Below are 17,676 nucleotides of genomic sequence, written 5' to 3'. Positions count from 1 at the left end.
AACGTTAGCACCAACACAATACTTCCTCCTCATTTTCCCCCCATGCGAACCCAGAACTTGCTTTTAATTTAGCAACACTTATGGGCCAGTGGCCTTGCTTTTCAGGGTACCAGCTCTACAAATCAGTACCATACAAGCCTGAACTACAGAAATTAACCTTTTAGGCAGATGTCTTTTAGCTTTTTTCAAACCCTTCACCAACTGATATTACAATATGAATTCAATCACTGTATGGAACCTCAGTGATTATGTGACTATTGTTTTTTAAAAGAGGTGGTCAGAATTGAAATGTATTAAACTAATGGCAACTCGCAAAATAGTACGACTTTTAAAAAAGTCTGCTTTCATAGATTTCTATATGCACTCATTCTCTGTCTTCCCACGCCCCCCACCCCAACATTTCTACTTCCTAAAAGAAATAGGTTGAGAGCATTAAACTTTAGAGTTCCCAAGTATCTCACTTGCCTTGCACCAAACCAAGTCCTTGGTTCAAGTTTAGAGGTGGAGTGGATGTGTGGGCAGGGTCTCCACAGATGGGCTTCCAAGGTCCTCAAATGCCCAGCATGGGCCCTGCCCATATCCCTCTCTAGCTCCAAACTTCAAGCTGGGGATTTCTCCAGACCTCCCACAGAAGTACAGAGGTTCAAATACTGGAGGTAAGACAAAGGGTTCAACATAGACAAAGTCTGGCATTTGTACAAATACAAATAGGGGAGGCTTGGCAGCAGGACATGTGTAAGTGACTTAGGTGTCTCAGTGAACAAGAAGTTGAACATAAGCCAGCAATGTGATGCAGCTGCTAAATAAGCTAATGCAATATTAGGCTGCATTAACAGAAGCATAGCAACCAGGTCACAAGAAACAGAGACAGTGCTATAATAGAATGGGCTCAAATAACCTGAGCCGCCCAGCTCCTGGGGGCTGCCTGACACACCTCCTCCCCCAAACTCCAGCCAGTCCCCATTTTCCAGCTATGTTCGTTGCTGAGTGCCCTAACAAAACAGCAACTAATGCGGCTAGGAAATGAACTCTAGAGGGCTCGTGTGGTCCTTCCAGGGCTGGTGTGGATAGTGTGGAAAGATGGCAGAGTGTAGAGTGGATGGTGTGGAAAGAGAAATTTTTCTCCTTCTCTCAACACTAGAACCAGGGGTCATCCCATGAAAGTGATTGCCAGAACATTTAGGACGGACAAAAGGAGGTACTTTTTCCACACAGTGCATAAATTAACCTATGACACCTGCCACAAGGTGTGGTGAGACACCAGCCCAGATGGCTTTAAAAGGATCTTAGATAAATTCACAGAGAACAAATCTATTAAAGCCTGCTAGTCTGAGGACTATAGGCCATCTCCAGCCTCAGAGGCATGATGCCTCTCAATACCAGTTGCAGGGAGCAACAGCAGGAGAAAGGGCATTCCCTCACCTCTTGCCTGTGGGGCTTCCCAGAGGCATCTGGTGGGCCACTGTGCGAAACAGGCTGCTGGCCTAGATAGGCCTGGTGCCTGATCCAGCAAAGCTGTTATTATGTTCTCTGGCCATGCCCCCTTGTGCATGATGTCAAGCACAAGTGACCAGAGCCCCTGAGAGCCCACGCAAGCTTTCTGGAGCTCATTCCCAGCTGGCATTTGCTTGCTGGGTAGGTCTATTTTCCTTTCTCATGCTTGCTCAGGTGGAGAGAAAGGAAAACAGACTTACCCAGCAAGCAAATGCCAGCTGGGAATGAGCTCTGAATGACTTGCACCCGCCCCCCGTGCATGACACTGTATGTGTGCTCTACACACACACACCCAAAAAAACAGGGCCATCGGGGACGGGGGCAAACAGGGCCCCCGTTCCTCTAGCAAAGCCACCAATGAGAAAACCTTGTTCCACTCCATTCTGCACTCAGAGACAGTATTCACTGGTAGAGAGTACTCATTTGGAATATAGGCTGAATCCACACTATGCCAGAAAAGGAAAGGGAGAGGCACCAAACCAAATAAAAAGATACCTCAAATGCCTCTGGGGTGAATTTTTATTGCTAGGCTTCTATTAAGGGCTCTCATTCCAATCTCTCTCAGTGGTCAGAAGAGCCTAAGAAAAGACATCTACTGTTCCTTGAAGCTGAACTCTAATTAGGAACAGCAGACATCTTTTCTTAGCCTCTTCTGACCACCGAGGGAATGAGAGCCCTTGATAAAGGCCTTGCTGAAACATGTCAGGCCAGCAATAAAGCTCATCCAAGAGGCATCTGAGTTCCTCCTCTTCTTTCACTGGACATCTACACTAACACTGTGACAGTACAACAGTGCTGACATGCAGGCCAACACTGAAGTGCCACCCGAGGGGCAATCCTCACTGATCTCCCATTCCCTCTGAAGCCCACTGGGCCTCCATAAAATGCAACCTTCAGGGACATCACCCCTTTGCACACCCAGACCCAACAACAACAAGACACGTGTGACTGGATGAACTAGTGCCACTTCATTAATAAATTGAAATAACCTGCAATGAGCAATTTACCATTAGAATGCAGGTGCCCCCTCTGTGGGTCAGCCTTGTAAGGAGGACTGCCCACCACAGGGCAAAGGACTAGGTGTTGATTCAGCCCAGTGCTAAGTCCAGACATCACAACTGGGAGGCTTGAACCCCGCCGAGGGGAGGCCAACCAGCTACACAACTCTGAGTGGTGGGCACCAGCCAGCCTCCGAGTAGGGGAGGATCCCAGCCCAAGGACTGCAAAACCTGCAAGGGCTGTTCCTTGACTTGCCTACTCACCTTAAATGGTCCTCCAATCAGACACCAAACTTAGACAACCTACCCCAACCCGCATTCACCTGCAAAGTGACCGAACATGCAACAACAACAACCTAACAGAGTCACTGAGAAGCAGGCGAAAAAAGGCCACACCAGAACCAATAAAATGTGACCCCAAAAATTCCTACTTGGCCCCCAAAGGCAACCAGATAACCCTCACTAAGTAGGAATGTGGGGGGGGTAGGTGCTTTGCCCCCAGAGCAACTAAGGATGAACAGAAGGGAGCCAGCCGCTTAAGCAGCCACTCCCCAGCACCCACTGGCTGGCACGAGTCATGTGCTGAGGGAGCCAAAACAGCATCCTCCATAACCATCTTAAGGGCCAGGTACACAACTCCTCCCCCCACACTAGCTGGATGTGGCAGCGGGGAGCTGTTTTCCCTCACGCAACAGTGCAGCATTAGTCTGTATGACAACACTGCCGCACCAGCACAGTGCTAGGATGTCAGCCACTGTGTCCAGTTCTAGGGCCAACATTTTAAGAAGCGATCTTATAAACAAGAATGGGTCCAGAGGAAGGCAATAAAGATGGCGGGTGGTCTGGAAACCAGGTTCTATGAGGAATGGCTAAAGGAGCTGAACATGTTTAGCCTGAAATAGTGAAGACTAAGGGGATATATGATAGTTGTCTCAAAATATCTGGAGGGCCATCACACAGAAGGAGTGGAGTTATCTGTTGCTCCCAAGGTAGGAGTAGAACCAATGGGTTGAAATTACAAGGAAGCAGATTTAGGCTAGATAGCCACAAGGTTTCCTAACTATAAATGCTGTTCAACAGTGAAATAGTCTGTTCAATGCAGTGGAGGGCTCTCCTTTCCTGGTTTTTTTCACACAGAGGCCGGACAGACATCTCTCAGGGATAGAGAGGAGAACTGGTCTTGTGGTAGCAAGCATGGCTTGTCCCCACAGCTAAGCAGGGTCTCCTGTGGTTGTATATGAATGGGAGACTTGATGTGTGAGCACTGCAAGATATTCCCCTCAGGGGATGAAGCCGCTCTGAGAAGAGCAGAAGGTTTCAAGTTACCTCCCTGGCTTCTCCAAAATAGGACAAGATTTTTTTATTGAACCAACAAACTACCAAAGCACAATTATATACAAAGTGGTTGTTTGTACATGATATATCTACAAAGATTTACACACAATGATTTGGAAACCCACAAGGTTATGAAGTATATGCAGGTAGTACTGTAACTCGGGGGTGGGGGATTTCAAGGCACATCAGGTAATCAGGGGGGTTACATCTGACGTCCATTTCCACAATTTGTCCCATTGCTGTTTAGAAGAGATACTCTTGTCTTTTTGCACATAACCATACAAACTTTTCCAGAAGAGATTTACTGTCTCATCTGCATGAACCTCTTGGTCGCGTCTTCCCTCCCTATTCCTATGCAGGAGCATTGCATAAATGACATACAGGTTTACTAACCTGATTACGAGGAGGGCTGAGAGAGATTCCTGCCTGCAACCTTGGAGAAGCCACTGCCAGTCTCAAGACAATACTGAGCAAGATAGACCAATAGTCTGACTCAGTATATGGCAGTTTCTTATGTTCCTACTGCAGAAGCTTCCTGCACTTAGCAATGTGTTAGACTAGACGAACTTCAAGGACCCTTCCAACTCTCAAGTCCATGATCTCCAATATACAGCATGAGCACAAGTTCCTTCAGTTATTGAACACAGTTAACAATTGTTTATGGGCAGTAGCAGATGTCAGTTGATGGCTGTGAACCTTCTGCAATTATTCTGCCTAATCATTTACTGTTATTAACAACTATCTGTCATTGAAATTTGAATATATCGAAGTAATTTCCAATGCTGTTTTAAAAAGAAAAAGTGTTATTTAGAGTTTTCATTCATGCGTCTAAATCAATGAAGAAATCTGCAATCAAAACTGGTTTTTTTAAATACAAACTCCAAACTTGTATATGCAAATTAAAACACTCAGTAATATCAAACACATCCGAAAATTCTCTTTAAAAAAACCACATATTAGTAAAAGAGTAAAACCCAAGAATTGAGCCATGCTGGTATTTATATTTGAAATAACTTGTATTATTTTATAAATCGCAACAATACATATTACAAAATTATGCATGTAATACTAAAGCCAGCAAAACATCACGAGAATGCTAGTAACACTGCCCCCTCCCCCCACCCAAAGGAATCATTAGTAAACCAACATGATGACATCGGCACAATACACCAGTCACACTCACACTGTTCATGTCTGGAATGCTGAGATCATCCAAGTCAGAAACAATGCTTCCCCTACGATTAGAGCGGCTAAAATAATCAGCTGCAGTTTCACTATGATCAGAAAAGTCTGTTGACTTCAATGACAAAGACCACAAATAGAGAGGAAACATGAAAGATAAAATAAAGTATTTCAGAACAAAAACTAGAATATTTCTATCACACTCAGCTATGCTTGAAGTGAAAACTGTTCCTATATTGTGGCAGCAGCACTGGTAAGCCAAAGCAACACTTCAGTATAACTAAACTAGCAAAGATTATGGAAAACAGAAGCAACACGCACACACTGAATTTCAGGTCTTTCAACAAGAAATTTGATTGTGCTGTTATGTGTCTGTCAAAGTTATTTTTAAAATTTTCTATTGTAGAAGGAGGTTCTCCTTTTCTGACTAGAAAACTTTAACATGGATACTTAAGATATGTTACACTGAAGACAGCTTAATCAACATTACCAACGTCCCCTTAGAAGATCACAGGAATCACTGCCATCTTGTGTAATCATGCATATTTCGTATTCACACAAGGTACTTCCATACAGCTGCAAACATATACAGATTGAAGGACAACTGCATGGTGGCAACTGGATGACAGTGCCACATGTGTGAGCTATTTCCAGTCTAATTGGCTTCACAAGAAACTTGTTGCCCACTTTGGGCCCACAAGATAGCAGTGTTCCCTCTAACAGGGATTTCCAGATGTTGCTGATGACAACTCCCACAATCCCCAAGCAAATATCGTTGCAGCTGGGGATTCTGGGAGTTGTAGTCAACAACATCTGGGGATCTCCGTTAGAGGGAATACTGCAGGATAGGGCAAGAAAAATCTCATCTCTTCCCCCCTCCCCATGGCCTGTCCCATACTAGCAACTTTAAACTCTTTTTTTGCTATCTAAATTCCTACATTTAGACATGCATACCAGATTCATACCACTAACTCAATTCTAATCCCTTTATTCTTTCCTATATGTTGAGGATGTTGCTTGTCCTCAAGCAGTTCAACACCCTGCTGCCTGTGGCTCAGAAAAACTAGACTTTGAGCTAAACTAAACTTTGGCTTTCATGTGGGCAATATGTTTAAGCCATACCCCAGTGTCTTTTTTTTTTTTTTTGCCTTTTAAGCAAAAACAACTCAAAGTGTATGTGAGAGTCATGCTACCAAATTTGTCAATATGATCAACAGTAATATATTTAAATAATTAAAGCTGAAATTCCCAGGCCCTTAAATTTGCTCTTTAGCTTACATGATTAATTCCCTATATGACTATCAGATTATGATTTAGGATGCTTTCCCCCACAACTCCCTATCTCCAAACTAACTACAGACTACTAGCCAGTAATGAATATCAGCCATTTCCTTCACAGAACTCCCCAGATTGCTTAACTCACTCCTTCAACTCACAAATCTTTTTTGCCTTTGCCTGAAGCACACATTTTAAAACCGGTTCTTACATAAGGCCAATATTTTAACTCCTGAGTGTGCCTCACATTTTTCATATAAAGCTGCTGAAAATCTACATATCAGAGGTGATGGGAAAGGAACTACTCATGTTACCTTCACTGCACAAAGTCATCTACCGAATTATCAGACTTGCCAAGATATGTACCACAACCTTCTTTGGGTCAGCAGCAATTATACAATACAAGTGTACAGTATTACAGAACACATGTTTTGAATCATGTATTCAATTATGTCAAAAAGGAATGTAAACCATTACTCAATACAAATTCTTATTTTCTTACCAAGATCTCTCGTGTATAGGAAACAGCTTCACAATGTCATGAGCATACACCAGGCCTGCTCAATTTAGGCCCCCCAGCTGTTTTTGAACTACAACTCCCATAATCCCCAGCCACAGTGGCCAATAGCCAGGGATTATGGGAATTGTAGGCCAACATCTGCAGGAGGGCCGAAGTTGAGCAGCCCTGGCATACACTATAACTACCTGCAGAATCCATATTATGATGGGAGGGATGCATACGGAGAACCCTTATGTCAATCATGTGTTACTGAGTTGTAAGATGCAAACAGCATGCAATTCTGCCTTTTTTAAAAAACAGAACAAAATTCCTTCAGACTAATGTGTGTACACAGTGTGAATAGTGATACTTAGTTTATTCATCTCAATCAGATGTGTGGGACTTCACGTGCTAGAGTTGAGAAAATTATGAACACACGGCACAATCATGCAACCCAGCTCACCACACTATCCCTCCGGCCTCGAACGGCACGGTCAGAGGATGCAATGCTCCCTGCTTCATCATCTGTAAACTATAAGATTCAAAGACAAGTAATTAACTAATTTACTATTCAACAAAATTTGCTTGGGTCAAGGTTAAGCACTGTACACACTGTTAGTGATTCATGTGTAAATCAAATGCAACATGCTGAGAAATAATCTCTTCATGGTGCCTTGAGCATATCCTGTTCCTAACAAAATGCTCACCATTAGGTTAGCTGGGATGTGTGCATAGAGGGGGCCTCTAGAGTGCAAGGACTCCGCAGAGAGTGGGAAGCAGTGCATCTACACAGACCCAACACCTCCTGCAAAATCCTAGTCTGTGAGGACAGGACTACCCAGTGTAAGAGGCAGATTTTGCCTTCAGGGTCTCCAAGTCCAGTGAAAAATATTCCCTTGTGTATCTTCAGTGCCTTGGAAGCACTGTTGGCTAAATCTGCTCGCTAACCTGATTAGGCAGACTCATGCCTGTTCCTCCCTGCATCCTAGATTTTGTTTCTTCACCATTATGAATGTGGAAACTGGCTTTTACAGATGTCTGTATACTGTACTTTTCCAAAACATGCTGATCACTTTGTATAATTATCTCAGTAATTCTTATAATACTTCTAATAAAGTAGTGTTATAAGGTAATAACATCTCAATTGCAGATAGGGAGTATATTTCCCAAGAAAGTGCCAACAGACCAGGCTGGATAGATTCACGAGCATGACATAGACAGATGTCAGACAGCATGAACCGGACCTTAACACATTTGGTACAATCCTGCCTTAAGTGGATGGAGCATTCAGGCAGAGAGAGATCCCTACTGAACTTAACAGAAAATGCCAGACCATTACAGGACATAAGCATCCTCTGAGGCTTTAAGAGGGGTTTGGATGACTTCATGGAGGAGAGGTCTATCAATGGCTACTAGTCGGAGGGCTGTGGGCGACCTCCAGCATCAAGGGCAGGGTGCCTCTGAGTATCAGTTGCAGGGGAGTAATGGCAGGAGAGAGGGCACGCCCTCAACTCCTGTCTGTGGCTTCCAGCAGCATCTGGTGGGCCACTGTGCGAAATAGGATGCGGGACTAGATGGGCCTTGGGCCTGATCCAGCAGGGCTGTTCTTATGTTCTTATGAGTGCCTCTCTTATCTATATCCAGCTATCCCCATTCTTCTAAACATCTAGGAATGTTAGCTCTTAGTTTACATTCCTTGACTGAGTTAAGGGAGGCTGGGCTTAATTCTCCATTCTGTGTAATAGGAGAATTACACAGAATGGCAAAGCCAACATATGTGCCAAGAAATGATGAAGGGAACAGAGCTCAGCTACACCCTATGGGAATCCTTCCACACATGGGAGCTGTCCACAAACACAGAAGGATTGCTTGGAGAAAGGAACAATCAGATTCTGAGACTGCACCAAAAAAAAGTGACCATAAATTTTTTCATCCCCAGCTCCCAATACAGTCTGTAAGAGAGATCAAAATGTTTGACCCCTACAGGTGATATTACATTTAACAGTTGACATGTTCCCTGCACCCACCATAATTTCCTCAGCAATCTGAGCAGCCAGAACCAACAGGACATACGTAAAACAACTGAGGCAGTGTGCTCTCCAACACCTTTATTTAAAATAATGCCCATAGGATTATGGTAATTTTCAGAGATCTTTTGCATCTACTATATTCCCAGGTTTCTTATGACAATTCTTCATATTCTACACTCAAATGATGTATTTGTAAAAGAAAAACTTGCACAAGATCAAAAACTAACAGCCACCAACATATTTTCAATTCACTTTTATTATATCAACTTTGGAAATGCAAGTTAGAAACCTACAATCCATGCATTTGTCTGCAGAGTGATTAACACAAATGATCAAATAGGAGTATTAGTCAAAAAGGGAAAATGAAGACATGCCAAAATAAAATAAATGAAAGCCCTCTCACCACGGGACTACTTCGTGCTGAACTTGCTCTTGAAGAATAAGAACTGTATTCAGAAGGCTAAAAACAAAGTTGCAAAGGAAATGCTTGATTTTCAGTTACCTATCTCTGCAGAAAAATAATTTGTAAAAACCAAAAGAAAACCCTGTAGACTTACAGTACGATAACTATATGAGTTATACAATCCATTATCATATAATGATGCCTGCAGAAAAGAGAAAACAAGTGTTTGTATTTACAGAATTGGAAAATTAAAACAAGTATCTTTGTGCCTTGTAAGCATTGTTATTCTGTTATAAAACCTCACCTTTACTAAGCATACATACACATGACCTTTTCACTAAAAAGTATTTTTTTCTGAAGGGAAAAAGTTATTCAATTTTAAATCTAAAGGCACAGCTTACCATATTTTTAATACATTGGCTGACAAAGCATGTGTGCTTTAAGCAGCTTCAGGGATGTAGCGTGGGCCCCTGCACTGCTCAATTGCATTTGAAATCTCCATTGCAATTGCACAACAGCGCTAATATTTCAAAGGGCTCCCGCACATGATGGACTCCATAATAGTAGAAACATGCCACTGGTTTAAGGAATGTGTTTCCGTTATTACAGAGTGTTCCTGGTGTGTGGAGGAGCCCTCTGAAATATTAGCACTCTTGCGCAATTGCTACCAGGTTTTCAAATGCAATGGAACAGCACAAGGACTCACCCTGCATCTGCTTGAAAAGCACACTCTGTGTTAGTCAGGATGTCACCCACAGCCAGTGTCTAGACCACTTCATTTAGTAGTGTTCCTTGTGATTATTTTTATGAAAACAGTTATTCCCCCTGGCACCCATCTTGCCTAGCCAAAAACCAACAGCTGATAAGAATCAGAAATATAGTGATCAAAGTGTTTTAAATTATCCATTTAAAAGTGTTCACTTAAACATTAGAAATGCAGCAATGTCATTCTACAGATTTGTTTTCTCTTGTAGTTCTAGTCAGCTTCAAAGACACAATGAAATGAATCCAACTCACCATTTTAAAACATAATTGTCTTGTAAACCGCCCAGAGAACCCACGTTTTGGGCAGTATAAAAATGTGATAAATAAAAATAAATAAATAATCTATGCCTGAAGTACCCAACAGTTACTTCTCTACCCTTTTGCTGAAAACCTCCAAAGTTCACAAATAATCTTCCTTTATCATTTTGGAAAGTTTGTGAATTCAACACACAAATGCTCAGTTCATTTCCCATGCACTGCTAACAACGCTTCCATCAACATGAAGCCTGCCAGATTTCTAAGAACCAAAACATATATGCCATGCTATGTGCAACATTATTAGAAGGAAAACAAAAAACAAACTGAACTGATTTTCCTCTTGTGCTTTTTCTTCCATGCTAGTCACCTTCCTGATATCTAGCACAAACATGAGTGAGGAGTATCTCCTATTTTACAGTTGATTTGCCAGAATTCCTTTGCTGAGTCTCCTTCCCATTACCTCCAGTTAATTATCTGACTCTGGAAAGGTAGGAAGCAGAGCAGAAGGCTGACTGACACTCCTGCATTTCCATTAAAAAAAAAAAAATACCAAGACTAAGTACAGTAAGCAAGCTCATAAAATGGATCCCCAGATGCTAAACTTTTGTGGCACCATTGTAGAAACCAGTGGCTAACAGCCTTTTGTAAGATAATTAACAGAGACTAGCTCATAGTTCCAAAACTCCTGCACACAAAGTAGATATAGCCACTTGGAGGATATAACATTTGAGCTGGATAGCTGCGAGCACAGCAATTTCCAGTGAAATGCTAGCACAATTCTTATCCGGTTAATGGTGGGACCCTTCTGGGACTTGGGCTCCTTTCTCAGAGGCCTGCCACAGCTGAAGAAAGAAGGCTACAGCAGGAACAAAAGGTGGCTTGAGCCATCTCATACCATCCCCCTCAGGCATCTGGAACCACCATTCCAGGGAGAAGAGCCTCAAGAAGCTCCAGTACACGAGTGCGTTCAGCATATGTCCTCATTGATATCCAAGTGGTATCCACTTTTTTGGGGGGGGAGCCCGAGAGCGTATGAAGGAGACCCCAAGGAAGGGCACCTTCTCAAGTGGTGGTTGAATGAGAGGGTGCAATCCCTCTGTGACTAAGTCTCAGTGAGAGGGGAGTTCTCTGATTCTGGGTTATGGGAGATAAATCTGTATTTGACCGTTTTGAAGAAGCTTCTTGGGACTATAGTGGGGTTATACCACTTCAACAAAAAAAGTTTGCAACGTGGTTTACATAGCAAAAGGAATGGTTCCCTGTACCATAAGGATCAGTTTAAACACACTGTAGATGAAGTCACCCATATCCATTCCAGCTTCAGCTCCATATTTGATACTGGATCAGTGGATGTACCTCTGACAGCTGTTTGTATGCACAAATTTTAATTTGTGCAGCTTGAGGACGTGCACAGGCTCCTTGGAGTTATGAGGCTAATCACTTTTGCGCCACACCCCTGCCCTTCCCAGCTGCTTTAAGCAGTTAGAAGAGATCTGGCTGAGTAGGTAAATAGAGCAGGAAATTACCTTTTGATTCAAGGTGCAGTTCCAGGAAGCCTAAAAGGGTCTGTGGTGACACCTTTATTAAATAAATCCTCACTAAACCCAGGGGCGTAGCAAGGTGGGAGGGGGCCCAGAGACAAGATTTTAAAATGGGCCCCCTGCTCACTGAAGCTCAGCTCATGAAGTAAATAAATCTTAAATGAGGCTGAACAGTGGTAACAAAAAGCATAGTAAAGTGTGTGTGTGTGTGTGTGTGTGTGTGTGCACACACACACACACACACACACCCCTACCTATGTGCCACAATAGAACATCATCCTAAATTATGAGAAAGACATCCTGTTCTGGTTTCACAATTGTTGTGATCTTAACACTCACAACAATTTTGGAGAATGAATACAACTGAAGGAAGCCCAGGCAGGTGCATGGCTGGGGGAGTCAGTCATGTGACTTGCCTCTGGGGGGCCCCCCAAGGCAGTGGGCCCCCAGACAACTGTCTCCCCTTGCCCTATTATAGTTACGCCCCTGACTAAACCCCACCAGCCAGCCTCAGGTATACTCAAGTAAGGTGCTTGAGCATGTTGCTGCATCCCAACACTAGATAAATTTCAATGTGGTTTTCAACCTTGTTATGAGACTGACACAGACTTGGTCACCTGGATCTACACCAGTAACTGAACAGAGGAAGTGTGTCCCTGCTGCTTCTATAGGACATCTCAGCAATTTTCGATACCATTCACCATGGTATCCTTCTGGATCATCTGGCAAGGATGGGACTTGGGGGCACTCTTTTGCAATATTCTGTTCTTGCCTGCTCAGCCTCTTGGCAGTTACAAATGTTCAGGACCTCACAGTCCAACATTCATATCCTGCCTTTCAAGATTTTCACATGGCAGCTAATAATCACAATAAAACTCCCATAAAATTACAACCTTAAAAAACCAGCCCAAGAAATTAAGCTAACACAATACAAAGTTTTAAAATCACATTTACAGACAGCAAGATCAAGATCCTACCCCCGCCCCCCCCAAAGCAATGTCTTCAACAGATGTCTGAAGACCAATAATGAGGGATCTTTATGGACATCTTCAGGGAGACCAGTTCCACAACAGTGGAACATGCACTACACGGCTGCCTTTGGAAAGCAGCTGGAAGCTTCAATTGGTTCAAAATGCAGTTGCCAAGTTTTAGTTGGGGCTGGCTTTCAGGATCATGCAACTCCCCTTTTTCAACTGCTGTTTCAGGTCCAATTAAAAGTGGTGATTACCTTTCAAGATCTAAATGGCTTTGGGCCAGGTTACCTAAGGATCACCTCCTTCCACATGAGCCTGCCCATCCACTGAGATTATTGGGTGAGGCTCTTCGGTGCATCCTGACAATTTCAGAGGTTTTGGCTGGTTGGGATGTATGAGTGTGTTTTTCTCTATGGTTGCACCCAAACTATAGATTGTCCTGCTTCCTGGAGCTCCATTATTCTCTTTCTCCGATGATCTTCTGCCATGCAACTTTTTTCTTGTGGCAGGATTTGGGCCTGTTCAAGTGATTTTAGATCTCCTTGTTCCCTAGAATTATATTATAGTTCTGCTGTATCTGTCTCTTGATTTTAAAAAACTGTGTTTTAGTTATTTAATCGTATTGTATTAATATTGCCGAGAGCCACTTTTTATTTTAAATGGAAAAGCAGAATATAAATATTTTAAATCATCATCTTCTCTTCCTTAGGCTCAGAGATTTTTCCTACAGGTGACCCAGCCTTTCATTCGAGCTTCTTTTCTTCAGATCCATGCTTCCCAGGTTGTTAAAGTTATTACTAGCCTTACTCCTTTGCTTTTAGCAGCATCCAGATACAAAAATTTCACAAAGGAAGCATCTTCCACTTGCATTTACCTCTACATAAATATCTGTGCAATCAGGCTTCTTTTAGAGGCACTGTAGCAGGTCTAGTAAGAAGCTGGCAATCCTGCCCATTATAACAGCTACACTTCCTTCAGATTTTTATTTTTCAGCCCATTACCACCTCCTCCCAATTATCTTGGCTCCCTACCCCTCAGATTCCCTAATCCTGCGGGAATTTGGTATTGTTTTACAGTGCTCGGTCTCCTGACCTTGTCCCCACAGCTCCCCCTGTCCAAAGGACTGTGTCACAAAATAGAATTGATGTGCAGTGAACTTTCTTTTGCTGACAACTATCTTCAACAGACAGAATGTTAGTGAACATTCCACATCACAGCAGCTCAGCCAGTTACTGCTAGATGCTTTGTCACTGGCACAGCCACTACAAAATTATTTAGTGCTTTAAAGCAGACATGCCTTGAAGACACTAAAATTAGCACTTGGTGAGTGTACCCCTTCATTTCGTACTTTGGAAATACACATTTACCATGCTTACCTGAGGCTGCCTTCATGTCATTTTTAAGGCAGCAGAAATACAACAAATAGGCACAACTACAATCAGTGCTGGAGAATGCTATGAGTCCATGCAATGCTGTCCAGTGTTAACTTTTCCAATAAGTTACAAAGAAATAAAAGCAGTTGCAAGGGAGCATGTAAGGAACACTGGGGCCAAGATGGCTATATACAGGCTATAGCTGTTGGTTCTGTACATTGGTGGTAAAACCTTCAGCACCCAAAGCTCCTAGTCACAGTCTAAAAGGAGAGACTGTGATAAAGTTTGAACATCTTGCATATAAAACAACAGTGAAGTGCACAGGTACTATCATGTACATTTCACATGACAGTAAGGCATGAGATTGGATATGCCCTGTCTTAAAATAGGATATCACCACAGATTCCACAATCTGCAGCGTGCATAAACATTTGTATTTTCTCAAAGTACTTTTCAGATATTCTCCATTTTTATATTCTTATGTACTTCCACTACAATATTCTAGAACAGAACATACAATGCATTCTCAATGCCCACAGATGCAAGCTTAAGACAACCATGCAGATCGGCATACGAACCAAACTGGCACTTCTTATCAAACCAGTGTTTACATCTGGAGACACCTAGAAAGGACAGCATTTTTTAAAGTTTACAGAATCTTACAATACCTAAATATAGACTAGTATATCACACTGTACTAACCCTGTAACTTTTAGTTGTTGCCAAAGGATCACTGTACAGAGAAGATGACTGTGACAAGAATAAGACATTGTATTACATTTGATGTCTCAATAATTAAGCACTCTGTGCATAATATATACACTTATGAAAAACAAGTGTTAGTATCGTAATATAAAACTTATGAACATAACACAATGTAAGGAGTCCAACTGATTCAAATAACTAGCAAGAAGATACTAGACTAAAAACTGCTTTAGTTGTTTAATCTTTAGTTACTATCCAGAAATCTTTACTTTTAACTAAATCAGTTTTCAGTGCAAATAGCAATGCTGAGGATTGGTTACCAATAAATAAATATTTGTTAACTAACATTACAACCAAGGCAACGCCAAGCAAAGCAGTATCAAAGAGTTTAGTGAACATAAATGTGAATTATAAACCTAGCATTACTTCCAGTCCAAAATTTGATTCACACAGCAGTAATGTAGTTTGCAGGACAAAAGACAACCAAATATTTAGTGTCATTTTATTATTTCCAAAAACTGATTTGTCAAACACCACCACAACAAAAACTCAAGCCAACATTTTCTGCTATGGTGATGTTATCTGCCATGCTCTAATTCTTAATCTTAAAAGCTTGCTCAGTAACAATTAATCCCCAACGGAGGGAGAAATCAGACAAACCCGAGGTTGGTAGGTGGAAAGTGGCTTGCTATGCCTAAGACTGCTGTAATTTCTTCGGTCATGGTAAAATCCACTCTGTCAAAACATTAAATACATATACTGAAATACTATTAAACCTCAATCAGTGATCTCAATTGGTAAACAGCTCTTTATATACACCAATATGTTATGTTCTATGTTACAAGATGAGAGTCATTCTGTACACATGTTTTCAAATGCCTTACCAGCAAAAGATTGGTAAATATTTTGTAATGACCTTCATTGATGTCATCAACTTTCTATACTGAACAAATGGTTGCATGTGTCAGGGGAAGTATTTTACACTGCATTTCAAAAGTTTTAAACAGAGAAACCTTCCCCGTTGTTGCTAATTTCATATTGGCTGTATCCCAGCAGTGTCTTGTGCGAGTGGAAAGGATCTTTTGCTTGTGCAAGGTGACCCTCCCTTTCCACGGACTCCTCTAACCCACTGCAGCCCTCACAGCCTGTTCTGCACTGCAGAAGGTAACATAGGCGGTTGCAATGGAGAGAAGGGTACAAGAAAAACCTGTTGTATGAGCAGAGTTCCACTCATGTTAGTTTGCATACAATCCACTGAGTGCTTATATATCAGCTTTTAAAAAATTGAGAGCTGAATTGAAACTGAAAGAAACACTGAGGGGTTTCGCAGACCTCTTCAACAGAAGCTACAAACTAATCTGTGGCCATCTATAAAAAGTGCTATTCTAAAAATCCATAAACTGAAGTCTTGTGAAACTGTATACAATGATCTTCTGGAAATCAAGATAAGTAATCTGTGTTGCAATAATTCACTGAAGTGGTTTCAGATGTTTACTTCAATTGAAGTATCTGACCTTATATAGGCTGTTCCTCAATGGAATTTCAAGCATTCATTAGAGGAAGCTTAATGAAGTACATTCCAGTGTCAATTGGAACAAAACCTTACTTTCATGGGTTCAACATTAGACATTCAAAAAGTCTCAAATATATCTGAAAGGCACACATATAGCACGTAGGTGTCCAGATGACCTAACATACCATCAAAATGATAGTAAAACAGAAAAACCTGAGTAGTCTCTTACCAGGATTTACCATCCCCGATGTCAACCACCCTGTCCATATTGTCATGCTTTCAACTTTGCCAGGTTAGATGTCATGTAGGCAAAGCGTCTCCCCAGTTAGCATGATTTCTTTCAGGCAGAAGAGATACCATGTATAACCAATACACAAAGCTATATGAAGAAGCAAATTATAGCAAACTCCAACTAAAAACACTAACCAACAGATCTTTATGTGAGAGAGAAGGCTTCTTCCCACCATGAGAATCACTATAAGCATGGCTCTGTTGAGTAAAAGTGTATAAAGTTACAATCACCAAAGAGCAAAGACATCTACAGAAACAATTCTAAGCAATCTTGTGATTTTAACAAAATGCCATCCTAAAAATGCATTTGACATACCACTGATCTATCCAAGGGTGGGTGGGTGGGTGGGGGGAATATGGAATTAAACAAAAGGAATAGGCAGAGATGGCACATGACTCGCCTGCTCCTTTCTGTAGAGAGCAGGCAAGCCATTATTATTATGCTGATTGTGCTCTCTTAGACAAGAGAGCACACTGACAAACATTCAGGTGCATCATCAGAGGGTGCTGGCTACAGAAATCAAAGTTTGCTTTTTGGTGGCATATTTTCTACACCCATCACCACAGAGACACAAATGCAGACACATGCATAGGAGTACCTGCCCAGAGATGTAAGTTTTGGGCGGTATAAAATTATGTTAAATAAAATAAATAATACATAAATAAATCTTAATACTATGAATGATAATTAAGCAAGATCTAAAGGTAGAAGTGAAACATATTAAAGAATCTATCTTTGATATTAAATAAAGTAGGACATTTCTGAAGCATGAGTCTCATTCAACAGTAGCCACTCTGGAAATAAGATTAACTCAGCGTTACTTATGTCAAATGTATTTTACAGTTTCAAGAGTGACCCTAAATTACTGTTAATGACAAAAACATAGGAACATAGGAAACTGCCTTATACTGAGTCAGACCATTCGTCTGTCTTGCTCAGCATTGTCTACACCAGGGCTGCTCAACTTTGGTTCTCCTACATATGTTGGCCTACAACTCCCATCATGCCTGGCTATTGGCCACGGACTGGGAATTATGGG

General features: G+C 41.7%; 1 protein-coding gene across 24 annotated transcripts in view; it reads right to left on the bottom strand.

The window, feature by feature from the left end:
* The window catches only part of LRRFIP2 (LRR binding FLII interacting protein 2), a 65,854-nt gene that overhangs the window by 27,171 nt on the left and 21,007 nt on the right, over positions 1–17,676 (bottom strand). For 7 of the 24 annotated variants that reach the window (XM_053259851.1, XM_053259859.1, XM_053259863.1 and 4 more), the window contains 8 exons: positions 16,772–16,834; positions 15,493–15,567; positions 14,830–14,877; positions 14,706–14,750; positions 9,371–9,418; positions 9,217–9,273; positions 7,247–7,315; positions 5,011–5,124 (listed from right to left, as the gene is read on the bottom strand). The exons of 9 other annotated variants lie outside the window; for them this stretch is intronic. In XM_053259851.1, coding sequence (XP_053115826.1) covers positions 5,011–5,124; positions 7,247–7,315; positions 9,217–9,273; positions 9,371–9,418; positions 14,706–14,750; positions 14,830–14,877; positions 15,493–15,567; positions 16,772–16,834 — 519 coding nt within the window. The remainder of the gene's footprint in view (positions 1–5,010; positions 5,125–7,246; positions 7,316–9,216; positions 9,274–9,370; positions 9,419–14,705; positions 14,751–14,829; positions 14,878–15,492; positions 15,568–16,771; positions 16,835–17,676) is intronic. 8 more of the 24 variants (XM_053259855.1, XM_053259875.1, XM_053259853.1 and 5 more) reach the window with 7 other exon arrangements.

Source organism: Hemicordylus capensis, chromosome 6, assembly GCF_027244095.1.
Source record: "Hemicordylus capensis ecotype Gifberg chromosome 6, rHemCap1.1.pri, whole genome shotgun sequence".
Taxonomy (NCBI): Eukaryota; Metazoa; Chordata; class Lepidosauria; order Squamata; family Cordylidae; genus Hemicordylus; species Hemicordylus capensis.
This window is presented reverse-complemented; position numbering and strand designations above follow the sequence as displayed.